The 13,447-nt window shown below is 43.9% G+C and overlaps 1 protein-coding gene across 7 annotated transcripts in view; it reads right to left on the reverse strand.

Annotated features, from left to right (window-relative positions):
* LOC120844244 (myocyte-specific enhancer factor 2) overlaps positions 1-13,447 on the reverse strand; it is a 155,318-nt gene that overhangs the window by 23,898 nt on the left and 117,973 nt on the right. For 3 of the 7 annotated variants that reach the window (XM_040502934.2, XM_040502932.2, XM_040215902.3), the window contains exon 3: positions 1,591-1,728. In XM_040502934.2, coding sequence (XP_040358868.1) covers positions 1,591-1,644 — 54 coding nt within the window. In that variant the 5' untranslated portion in view covers positions 1,645-1,728. Of the gene's footprint in view, positions 1-1,590; positions 1,729-9,309; positions 9,475-13,447 lie in introns of those variants that run through there. The other 4 variants (XM_042288857.1, XM_040215901.3, XM_040215906.3 and 1 more) reach the window with 3 other exon arrangements.

Raw genomic sequence — 13,447 nt, forward strand, 5'->3', positions numbered from 1 at the left:
CGAAGCATTCTGCATCAGCCGACATAATGAAAAGCATCAAAGTAAGCTTTAAAAGATTTGTGAATGAACTGCGATGAGTTGCCGCAGCTAGTCTTAAAGGGCAACTCTGCTTCAATTTTGTTTCTGATAAAACAATGCAGTCCACTTCACAATCACCTAGGAAGACCACACATTAAATATTACGACCTAGTTCTGTCCATATGTTTCCTAAAGATCCGGCAAACTTTGGAACGTGCCAAGTTGCCGAAATTGGCCGACTCTATCAGGCAAACTGAGGCGCAATCGATGGCGCAGTCAAGGCTCAGCATTGGCGTAGCCAACACTCAGCTAAGCGTCATCCACATTGCTGCCTCTTGTTTGTTTTTACTTCTCCGGGCAAGCGTAACAGATAACGTCAGTGGCGTCTCCTCCTCGGCTCTCAGCGGTGTCCATGCGATTATCGTAGCGTGCCTACATAGCGTGCTTTTGAGCCTTGGGAGCCGTCTGGTCGTCCCGCCGTTACCACCATCTCCCACGTCACAACCGCCGTCGTCATCCCGCCGTTAGTGATCATCGTCTCTCAGAGTTTCGTTCACACTATGTGCGCAGAGCGATGCTGCAGTTGTGCAGCTGCCGTTGGATATCGCAGACACCAATGCTTGGTGAAGACTGCTGTGCAGACAACACCTGCGCCTTGCATGCACCGGCCCCAACGGTGGCCCGCCCTAATCCTGCCCATCGTCGTGTAGAAGATCGCATGAACGCTCGAACCACGTAGTAGCCATGTTTTTGGCAGCTCGAGGCCGAGACTGGCCAACGGAGCCGAAGTTTCAGTTTTCAGAATTTTTTTTTAATTGAGAGGAGTTGCCTTTTATAGGCCCATTCACAGACTTGCAACCGAGTGGGAGCGACTGAGACAAGACCGGTTTTTAAGCCTCTTGCAGCGGCTTAGGACCGGAAGCGCTGCTGCGGAGCTGGTCCTAAGCTGTCGCCAGGGGCTTAAAACTGGTCTTGTCTCAGCTGGTCCTACTCGACTGCGAGTGTGTGAAGGGGCCTTAGGTGAAATCGCTGTGGCTCATGATCTCCTACATCAAGTAGTGCAGCCTACGTCACCGACGACTGACGGTCCCGTGACCGGTGTCACGTGAGTGGTTGATGCATCCATGGGACATCTGCCTAGTTAAAAATTCATATTGGAATTTTCTCATTGGTACCAGCTAGGTTTTTGGACAACCAATTGGTCACTGCCAATAGGAACCCATGACTATTTAGAACCCATTCAGGTTCGAAAAATAATTCAAATTGGTGAGACACGTTGGCCAGTGTCTCACCAACCCACTAAAACTAATTGGAACTAATGGGAATGTTTAGCTGGGATGGTCATGTGACATCATGTGAGCACATAAAATGATGTCATCATTCAATTGTGTCACATGACCTCATGTAACCTATAGTGATCACATGAGCATGTAACCTAGTGATTACGTGACCATGTGAAACCCCGTGAGCATGCGCACAGCGGTGTGCACATGGGTAGATCAGTGCAGGCAGAAACACAGACATATGTAGAGCTGTACGTAAAGTGTAAAAGTTCATGGAGTGATCACATACCTGCCGGTTCCTCTCGTCTGTGATCCTAGATATCTGTATTTTTTTCCTCCCCATGGCTGGAGTAGTAGCGGAGTGCGTCTTTGCAGAGTAGCCCGAACGCTCAGGGAAAACTCATTCACGGCGTCCTGTAGTCAGCCACTGCGAGGACAGAGAGAAAGAGAGAAAAACGTAAGACTCTCCCACAACTCTCGAATCTTCTGGTCTTCTTTACCAGAAGCCACTTGTAATAAAAACTTGCACGTGGGGGACCCAAGACACACATCACTAGTCGAAAGGACAGAGAAACAAAGAAGTCCCAAATACAGCTGCCATAAGCAACTTAAGTCAATTCCACTAATCTCGAGTATCCAGTACGAAGTCATGTAAAAAAAGCAGCCTTTTTGGCTTCCATCAAAGAAAAGCTGGGAAACACACAAACATTCACTTGGAAATCTGATGATTCGGGTTTTCAGAGAGTACCGTCTCCGCCGTAGTTTTCACTCTACGGCAGAGATGCCAGATGACGCGCTAAGGCAGATGAATTTAATGCTGTCTGAAGACCCATAAGACAAATTCAGCATGTTCTTTAGGAACAAGCATGTAACTATCACAGAATAGTCAAACCAACAGGGACTTAGCAAACTAGATTTTCACGTCAACTTATGAACAACGCACAAAAGCTTTCTCGGGGTTATTTCACTCCCGATTCATAGCACAAATGCATCTGGGTAATAACATCAAATTAGAACCTCACTAGCACTCGATTGTGCTAGCAAACACACCAAAATGCACCAACCTTCCAAAAAAAAAAAGATAATAAAAAATTTTAAACGTTGCTGCAGTTGTTTCTGCAGTCTTGCAATGCTTTGCAATGCATCTATTGCTGCACTGCAGAGGCAATACACCAAAATGCACGAACTTTGTAAAAAAATTTAGAACAGCTACAGAAAAGAAAAAGAAAAAGACACTGCATTTGTTTGGGTTTGGATGTTACCTATCTAATAACATTGCTCTGTCATCAAGTATAGCTATGTCTACTGACAAGACACTTTCACTTTGAATAGGATCAAAGCTACATAGTTGAGGGCATATATTCTGAATTTAATGAAGCGGGTGAAACTTCACTTATCAGATATCACTATCTTGGATTCTGTAGAGAATAAATGCCCAGGCCAAAGGTAACAGTGAAGGTACAGTCCCAATGAAGCTTGACTAAAGTGAATAGAAACAAATACAAATGATAAAATGTATGCAGGTGCAGACCCATCTGCAAGCACATCAAGGTTTCAACTGCAGATTTTTACACAGTAAAGTGCTAGCGAAACTGCAATGTCTTTCATAATTTGTTTTGCAAGGTGAAATTTTACAAAAGCACAAAACAAATTCGCTCAAAAATGTTTCTCAAGGAACAGGTAGGTGACTACTTTCTGTGCAAAATTACACTTTCTGTTAATGAGCCATGGGCATAAAAATATGGTCATCACATTTCGTGGACTACACTGTTCAAGTTATGCTGAGCACGTTACTGTGAAGTATGTGTATACATGGGGCAACATACTGCTGTTGTCTAGCCAAATGTGTAGAAAAAAAGAACCGCCTCCAGCACACTTCACAATAAAAAGCAAGAAAGACTGAGAGTTAACAGAGCTGGAATCACTAAGTAAGAAATAACATTTTATTCATTTAAGTGGGAAAAGCTATGAGGAATGTTGGGTATGTTAAATGCCATGATTAGAGCCTTCCCCGATGCATTGCTTAATACACTAATGGAACCAATTGAAGCTGTATAACTTACAAACATTGCCTTTAAAAAGTCTCAGCAAAGCATTAGGCACAATCATTTCATGTGCATGACTCAGCAGTTCCCCAATATCGCCATCAATGTTTGGGTGATCCCTGTAAGCAATTTCATCTGCCCCATTTAACAACTCCAGTAGTTACATGTGCACAGCCTCATAAACCTCCCATAATGTCCTATGTTCCGTGAGCCACATCAGCGATTTCCCATCCCGCCTAATTTAATGGCTCAAATAGTTACATGTACACAGCGTCATAAATCTAAAATTTCTTCATTAAAAGGGGGAAGACATTTTCACAGGGACCAGTCAACTTATTATCTATGAACAATAACATACCAAAGCAAGAACTCACAGTGCTGAGCACAGGGACACAAGTTTCAGATCTGCGAGCTGAATACTGTAAACGACTTAATTTTCGCAGGATCAAATTTTTGCAAATGGGTTAGAAGCAGAAAACTTTGAATGATTTGCGGGTTCTAATTCCTGCAAATCAAAAATCAGAACCCACGCGGTAACCGCAAATTAAGGTGAAAACGAATTCTGGCCTATTGCATTATTGTCTTTCAAATATTTTAAATACGTCAATAATTGAGGATATGTGTAATGATCACATGAGAACCTTGGCACGTGTGTTTTCTCGATAGATTGCTGCTCAATAAAGCACAGCTTCTCAATGTAGGTTCTGAAGAGTCAACATTTTGTTAAAATTGTTTGAGGGACCTATTTTTCGCAAACTGTAAGCAATTCACAAAAATTCGGTTCTTGCAGAAATTCAGCAAACGACTAAATTTGAAATGAATAAAATGAACAAACAAATACATAAATTCCCAAAGGTCATAATAACTCATTATCAGTTGAATTGTTTAAAAAAAAACATTCTAAGGCTGACCGTGCCAAGTTGACTTACCAAATTGCATTGCTTTATTATTTTTTTCTTGCTCTTGCATTTTTATATTACTGTTGTGCTTGTACTACATTTCATATACTGTTGTTTTTACTCAGTAAAATATATTAACCCCTCCTCCCAGGCGAAAATTTTCAACTGGGACCAGTTGGTCCCAGTTGCAACTGGTTTATGGAACAATTCCCAGTTGCAACTGGTCCCAGTTGGAGTCGTCCAACTGGGACCAGTTGGTCCCAGTTGCAACTGGTTTATGGAACAATTCCCAGTTGCAACTGGTCCCAGTTGGAGTCGTCCAACTGGTCCCAGTTGGAGTTGGTACCAACTCCAGCAACAATGAAACACGGCACAAAATGGAAGGTTGACAAGACTTTATTGTCAAAAACTTGGAGAATGAAACTAAATAGGTTCGGTGACGTACACGCTCCGGGTTTAGCCACTTGCTTGCGACGGTTGAATCGCTTTTTCAGAGGTGGTATTCATGAGATGAAGGAAGATCGGCCGCTGGCGTCTGTTAGCGAAGACGTCCTCAGCTTCTCTTCCCATCGCGTGAAGAAAGGTGCTCACCCGTGATCCTGCGTTGCGCAGGTGAAGTCCTGATAAGATGCGGTAGCGCTCACACCTTGCAATCTCTGTCACAACAGTCGAACATTTTCGAGGTAGACCTCCCGCCATTTTCGCCATTGTGCTCTCCGCGGCGTGTTCTCTTCCGTCCGGTCTTTCCTGGGTGCCCTCCGATCGCTGAACTGCATCGTTCCATCCTCGAAGTTCACCGCCGCCACCATGGCGTGTGTACGGTTAGGTCCAAAGAAGCGCAGCTGTAGTTTTGACATTTTCATAACGACGCCAACTTGGGCGATGGCGACCCTTCCCTACCGCGTCCGTCCGACTCCGGCGTCAGCATAGGCAGCGCCATCTGTCGACAGCGCGTACCACTAATCCGCACCCGCGTGCCACGGCGGCCGGCTAGCTCTGATTAGTCAAAAGATGAATTTATTTATTAAAAGAAAAAAAAATACTGTTGGTATTTAAATAAATGTTTTAATATATTTTAATAATGCACTAAATGTTCATTTAGGTGAACACATTTTGTCACTAATTATATTTTCCAATTAAAAAAATATTTAGTTAATTAAAATTTTTATATTATTTTTATAAATATATAAATGTACCCCAGTAATTAAAAATTCCCTATTTGTATAAATCTAAAAATGTTAGTTTTTTTAGTTTTCTTCATTAGCAAAGGTCAATACACCCCCAACTTGTCCAAATTGTTGCCCAATGTTAATTGGGAACGGGAAAGGCATTTGAAGCTCGACTGGGAATCGCTTCAACCAGTTACTTTCCTAACTGGTTCCAGTGCACTCCATTCCCAACTGGGAGTCAAACCAGTTGACTCCCAACTGGGAATGGTTCAAACCAGTTGACCCCTCAGCTGGCCCCAGTTGGACTCCCATTGGTCCCAGTTGATTCCCAGTTGGGACCAGTTAGTCCCAGTTGCTTCCCAGTTGGGACCAGTTAGTCCCAGTTGAAACCAGTTGAGGTGCCAACTGGTCCCAGTTAGAAATTTTCGCCTGGGCTGCCACAACCTCCAAAAAAGAGGTTAGCAGTACTTACAAATAAATAATAACTAATCAAATTAGTATACCTATCATCATCATCATCATCATCATAACATAAGCTCGTATTGGTAGCTTTTAGGGGTGTCGCGAACCGGCCGCGGTTCGAGTTCGACCAGGTTCGACTTTTTCGAACTTTTAATGAAAAGTTCGGCGAACCTTGTATTGAGGTTCGACTCGTGTGCGCATGCGCGACAGGCAGGCCAGTTGGCTTCGGATTGGATGGTGATGGCTAAGGGAGGAATCAAGGGCAGCGCTAATTGGTTCTTTCAGTTAATTCAGTACAAAAGAATTAAGCAATTAACTTCTTCAGTGATAAGAATTGATTTCTTTTAAGTGCAACTGTTCATAAAATAAAATAACCCATTGCATACCAAAAAAATTCTCCAAACTTAGACATGCTTGTATCAAGGTCTGGCCACAGTGTCCACAAAGTCGAACCGGTCGAATCTGGTGAAAAATGTTCGAAGAACCCCGAAGTTCGACCTAAAAATCCGGTTCGACAAAAGTTCGCGACACCCCTAGTAGCTTTGGCTTCGGTCGCACATACGTACGCCGACTTCACCGGCAGGGCGCAGCGCCGGGGGTGGCGAACTTTTCCTCATCGCCCTTGTTTACAGATCGCGCTCGTACGGAAAACCCGCCACGCGCTCGCGTCTGGGGTCTCGAAGGGGGGAACCGGGATTGCCCCGAGTGGACCAAACGAACGCGGGGGACGGACGCAAGCCCGTGCTTTTTACGCGTGCTCCCAGAACGCGCCCAGCGTGTTTCGGGTGACGCGGCGATTCGCTATGCGGGGGCTGCTGTACGCTCGAAGGGCGCGTGCCTATCATTTGCGTAATTACGTCCTTCAAATTGTTTGCCTCTTGTTTTGATTCGATGGGCGACGCGGTGTCCTCGCTTTCGCGTCGTTTTCGTTCTCTACCGACAGCGCAGCTCCACGCGGAGGAAAAAAAAAAAAAAAAAAAGATACTTTTGCGCCTTAGGCACCGCAATGGCGGCTCGCAAACCGAAAGTAAACACGTCGCCTTACTTTTGTGAGGACTGAAAAGAGCCAGATAGTTACTGTCCTTCCTTTTCTAAAACGCTGCTAGTCAGTTGGTTAGTTTCTGGTTATTTTCCGTCATTTTCCGAAAAATAGCCAACTCCGTTGGTTGGCGTCTTTTCTTCTCTGAAACATAACCGAGCCAGTTGGTTATTAGTGCCTCAACTTCTCCGAAAACATAATGCCAGTCCAACTGGTTATTGTCCGAAAGCCGAGGGTGGCTTCTCAAGCAAGAGTCGATCGTGTAGACGAGTGACTGGAAACGCTTTCGAGAAGGGGAGGTGTAACTAACTGAGTGGCAACGTTTTAGAGAATGAGCGACGATAACCAACTGATCAGCTGAGACAAGACCGGTTTTTAAGCCTCTTAGGAAGGCTTACGACAATAAGGTACTGAGCTGACAACGTTTAGTCAACCTCCTCGGTTTTAGAGAAGGAAAGACAACATCCCCACTGTATTGACTTACAACACTTGATTGGCAGAATTTCGAATGCAAGAAAATTACCAACTGATTGGCAGCGCGTTAGAAAAGAAAAGAAGCAATCAAATAGATTAACTATGTTTTAGAAAATTAAAAAAAAAACACACACAAAAAATCTGATTGGTAGCGTTTTAGAGAAGAACAACCACCAGATTGACAATGTTTAAGGGAAGTTCAGACAATAACCAACCACAAATGCAACGTTTTAGAGAAGGAACCAGCAAAAATAAATAAACCCTCCGGGGCAAACAAAAAGAAAAACAAGATAACGACTGCTTTCAAAGGGAATAAAAAAAAAAAAGTGTGTGGCGTTTTGCTGCGACCAATCAGAAATGACCGACATTCACCGTGGTTCAAACTCTAGGTCAGACCAGCATTCAGACACCACGCCCTCGATCTGCTCTTGTTCTCAACAACACCTGCACATCCTAAAAACGCCCAAGATTTATTTCTGTCGCTTTTTTTATTTTATTTTATTTTCTTGCGTAAAAAGCGAGCTCGAAAGCGCTTTGTTGCAAAACTTACATAAATGTTGGCACATGTGCATCTCGCGCCCAGTCCAGTGTTCACGGCCAAACCGCACGTGCGCTAAGCGCAGAGAGGTCTTTTAACAAATTGCAAACTCAGGCTCGCATTTTTCATTGCATTTTTTTTTTCTCCCTTTGCATAACGCCAATGCACATCGCATACTTTTATATAGACTCGAATTATGCTATGACAAATGCCTTACCCCCCCCCCCCCCTTTTTTTTTGTAATTTTATTTTTTATATGAAGTGTGGACAAAAACCGCTTTTTTATTCGCACTTTATTTATTTATTTTCGGAGAGAAATTAGCTATAAATACTGCATATCCGCACTGTCAAATGAGGCCGTAGATACATATATTGGCAACGTTTCTGTATCAAGAAGAAAAAAGAAAACTAGCACCGCTGGTGATATAAGAAGTGCCATTAACAAAGTCCAGAAAACACACACGCACACGCATCAACTCGATCGTAATGCAGCACTCTTAACGTTGGAAACTGCTCAGGCGGGGCGCACATCATAAAAGTCCGTAGCAAATCATCCTACAATTTAATTGGTAGTAACAGATTCACTAATGCACTGGTTCACTACGCCCGATATACAAAAACGCATCGCCAAAAATCGCGCATAAGAGTAGATCCTTTCACGTTTGGCCGACAAAATGTGTTCAGTAGGGCAACCCTTTCACCGCCATACATAAAAATTAAACACAAACGCAGCCCGCAAACAAACGTGTACGTTCGTGGCGCATGCAAGATCCTCCCGGCGTTGTTCTTGGCCGCCGAGAAAAATATCTAGACAAGGGATTCGGTTCTGTCTGTACCCCTACACTGATGGTTGTTGTCGCCGCGTCCGCGCAAACACGTCGAAAGACGATAAGCTCAGTCTAGACCCTCACCCTCTTTCTTGGATATCTCGGCTGCAGCGGCGCTGGAGTGAACGATGAGAGGATTGTCACAACAACACTCATAGTTGTACACCCGCAATCTCGAAGCACACATTTTGTTTTTCTTTAAAGCTTGGAGTACGCTATTTGGATGGACTCCCAAGTAAAACGTCGCTACATATATATATATATATATATTTTTTTTTTTTCCTACACAGCGATAGATACACCGCACATATCGTGAGGTGTCTGTTGGTTTTAAAGGGAAGTTTAGAATTTAAGCGAAGATAAAGACACGTCCTACCGCGTACAACAGATCCCACGCCTTTATGCACGGGTAAGTCGTCTGCCACCCCTCGTGCTATCAGGTGGCGACGTTGGGAGACGATCGTGTTTTTCTTTTTCGGTTGTCTTTCGCTCGCTCAGATCGAGCCTCGGAGACGCTGCTGAGAGACTTTCTTTCTTTTCGTTCTCGTTACTCACGTGCTGATGGTTACGAAGTGAAGTCCCTGCTCCTCAAGGCACGACGAAGTTCGCAAACTCGCGAGGAAACATTTAAAAAGCTGCGGTGGTTCGGTGAAGCCAGCTGTAACCTTGCCCGCGATCGCAAATCAGCTCGCAGACGGCTGCCATCTTGTTCTGATCTAGGTTGCCAGCCGAGAGGGTGGCTCGGCCGCTAAACGTGGAGAAATTCGAAAACGCGGAAAAGGCGGGAAAGCAAAAGAGGAAAAAAACAAGATTGCGCAAGTTGCTGTTTAAATTACGGTCTGGGATCGTGCTCGAAGAACAGCTTAATTTTTTTTTACACAATTCTAATAAGGTTGTTGTAGAAACAAAAAAAATATATATAATGATTATCTGAGTTTTTATTGTATGTTCAGTAGTTAGTTGGCTCACATAACCAGTTCTTTTTATGATCCTTATTATGCATCTACACCCTCTCGGTAATGCAGACTTCAGCTGAATTAAAATTTACAATGTAGACGATATTAGTCACTCGAAACAAGCTGACTTGCGGTCGGAACTAATTTACAACAATCAAATAGATATTTTTTCTCCTTTTCTTTTTCCTTTTTTTTTTATACGTGTTGCAGACGAAATTTTATTTTACGGTTAGGACGGTTAGTTAGTCGGACGATCGCCTGTTTACCTCGTAGGTTATTTTTCAGAACTAAGCAATGCGGGCAGGCAGGAAAGAGGAAGTGAAATATTGACTATGAACACTTCAGGCGTGAAAACGATTTCCACGGACTTCCTAGAACTTCCGTTTGTGGAGTGTGATTCTGAAAGAGATGACCCGAAGATGTCTTTACCATGGTTAAAAAAGTTCATAGGTACAAAGCATTTCACATTAAATACGTTAATATGTTTTGCTTTTTTTTCATCACGATAAGCTTCACATAGACCATATGCAATGTTGGTCCCATCGTTGGTCTCAAGGTTCACCTACGTAGGTATAACGTCCCCTTTCCTCTTTGCCCTGGGCCCAAAGTTATAGGCATTTTACAAGATTCTCAGCATGGCTTAGCCTTATATGATTAAGCTACTGGATGAGCTAAACATCGTCCAGGGCTACGCTCTCGCTTACACTGTTAGGCACTTTATGAGATGACCGTGGCGTTTTTCTACAATAACGCAGTTTCACTGTGTCTTTCGCAGACTGCATGCCGCACACTGCAGGGGTTCTAGGCTCGGTGGATGTCACGATTCGTGACAAGATGAAAAAGAAAAAGGAAAAAAAAAGAAAGAAAGAAACGTGTTGCGTTTCCAGGCACACTGACCTGCCACACAGCGTGGCAAACAATAGCGCCAAATGATTGTACAGCTTCGGAGAGACTTTAAAGGTTAAAAGTTTAAACAACACACTCATAAACCAACAAAAACGACGGCGGTCTGCAAACAAACGAGAACAAGGTTGCCTGGAAATAAACTTCCCGCCTTTAGATCAGCCACAAATGCCAGCATGCACCGAATGTACGATGGTTCCATTGTGGTATAATGCCAGTGCAAACATTTCTTTTCCACATATTTGAACGGATTTGAGATCAGTTTTACTGCCACTCATGACGCTGGAGGATTTGTTTGTAATTACCGCGTAAGTTATTACATTTTCCGAGTATTTACGAAAGCGACTTATAATTTTTATTCGCATCACACAACGTGCCGTAACAGATGCAACCTTCGCTTATATAAAATTTAATGGTGCAATTAAACCAAAAAAAAAAAAAAAAGATGTATTCTTCCATATATATATAAATATTGTGAACGAAGAGGAGAGAGAGTGATTATTGAATTTACCGTTAAAGTTAGGGAAAGGGAAAGAGAGCTGGCGAAAAATTGGGCTCCTGGCCCCGCTACTGGCCCAAATTTTCGCCAGCTTTGTTTCCTTTCTATTTCCCCAACTTTAATGATAAATTCAATGATCACCCTCTACCCTCCTCGTTCACAATGTCATTGTGGCTGCCATTTGTCAACCCTACCTCACTCCCCAAATATATTCGACTTTTTTAATGCAAGTATTCCGCCGATCAGTAAGAAACTAACTGTAGTTCGTGTCAAACGCATTGAACGTAACAAGCAAGAAATGAGACACATATGGAGTCAACATTTTCTTTACGGGCATAACGACACGAAACACAGAAACAGAACACGACGCCATCGTGCACCTGAGCCCGACAAAAACGGGCGTCGCGCGGCATGTCTCCATAACAACTTGCGTGGACGCTGTGACGTGGCCGCAATATGTTCACGTGTGTCAAAGCGTCCTCGGTTGTGGCTGTGGGAACCACGGCGCAGCACCCGTTTTCGTCGCTTACGTGTTCCCCGCTTTAGCTTTTTCGTCTGGTATACTGTTATGCCTGTCCCGACCTAAAATTGCTCACGCAAAGCACGAATTCCCCCTCGGATGCATTCCTTAGGTTGCCATCGATGCGCTTTCGAGAAACAAGAAGTTGGGGCCCTAAACTCGTCAAACACAAAGTTGGGGCCAAAGTTCACGGAGCGCGCCAATCGGACTATAGCGACGATGACTGCGATTTTTTCGCCGGCGTCCAATCAGAGCGCTCCGCGAACTTTCGGCTCCAAGTCTTCGAATACTCCACGAGCTTCGACCGGGTTCGACTTTTTCGAACTTGTAACGCGAAGTTCGACAAGAGTTCGACTGAAGCTCATCTTCTTGTGCGCATGCGCGAAGATTAAAAACGAACTGACGTTACCTGGCGGAGGTGAAGTGCAGTGTTTGTTGAATAATTATATTGTTTAATTGATTCGCATATATAAACTAACTAAAGCATTAATGTAAATATATTTGATTTTATATTGTGTAAGTATTGATACTCAGTTCATAAAATTACTTCATGAATCATTTGCATCGACCCATAACGGCGCATTTTACGAGGCGACCATTTATCTGCGATCTCGTGGATAAAAGATAAAAAAAACCTAATCGGGTCTCACATGACTGTGAGAAGCTGGCAGGGTATGAAGTCGGAAAAGGACCTCGATGGGTTTATCGTCCACCAATGTAAACACAGAAACAAAAAACAAAAACAAAAAACACACGGGCCAAATATAATGTGGAAAAAGAACCCGGAAACCAGCAGGCGGCAGCCTGATGAAAGGTTGATTTTGCCATATCGGAAATCCCGCTAAGATTTCACAGGTTCAAGTAACGCACTACTAGAGCTACTAAATGGCTTAAGGCCCGTTCACACACTTGCAACCGAGTACCACCGAGAGAGACAAGACCTGTTGAAACCTCTTCGAATTTCTTAGGACCAGAGAACACGCATGGCACACTGGCGCCATCTATGCGGCGACCCTGAAACCACATTTCACAAAAGCGAAGGTTTTGCGGGATTCCTGAGGTCACATCTGCGTAATACCCATGAAAAAGGCTCGTTTATAACGTTGAAAAAAGTTTTCCCAGCCAAGAAAGAAAGCATGATGCGCGAGAGAAATAGAAAATATGAGGAACCACCAAGTTTCCACTGCTACCCAACAGATGGCGCCAGTGTGTCCTCTCGTCGTAAGAGATTTTAAGACGTTCCAAGGCTCTCGGTCAAGAAGTCGCAAGTGCGTGAACAGGCCTTTAGGGTATCCGGGATTTATTCCCCGAATCTCTTGCGGGCGCCGCCATTTTGGTGCTTAGTGCAGGATTAGCATATACAACTTCGTGAGCTTCGGATATATGGTGTCATAAGGCTCCGGTGACATCGTGGTGCACTTTCGAGCACTGTTTCAACGTTTCCCGAATGACGGAAAGCCGTTTCCTGCTATTTTCAGATGAAGTTCCAGATAACCGGCAACAAATATGTCAAGCGCAAATTAAGATCGCCTAAGTGCCATTATTGTGAAACGCAACTCGTCTAGTGGTAAGACAATTCGAATGTCCTATAGTTATGCGCTTACGCCGGCTGACACCTTCATGTATGTAAACAAGCAACTCATATCTTGGAATGCTGGTCTCGTCCACTGGCCCAGAATGGTATATGCGCCACGAATCCAGAGTTCTGATAATGGCGCCGTCCCCAGTATCGTTGCGATATGAAACAGCAATGCTGGTTTGAGGTCTTCGTCAGTACGATTGACGACGTGCAATCCTGGTAATGGTGGCTTCGCC

The sequence above is a fragment of the Ixodes scapularis genome, unplaced genomic scaffold, assembly GCF_016920785.2.
Source record: "Ixodes scapularis isolate PalLabHiFi unplaced genomic scaffold, ASM1692078v2 PGA_scaffold11__112_contigs__length_91849675, whole genome shotgun sequence".
In the NCBI taxonomy this organism is placed as follows: domain Eukaryota; kingdom Metazoa; phylum Arthropoda; class Arachnida; order Ixodida; family Ixodidae; genus Ixodes; species Ixodes scapularis.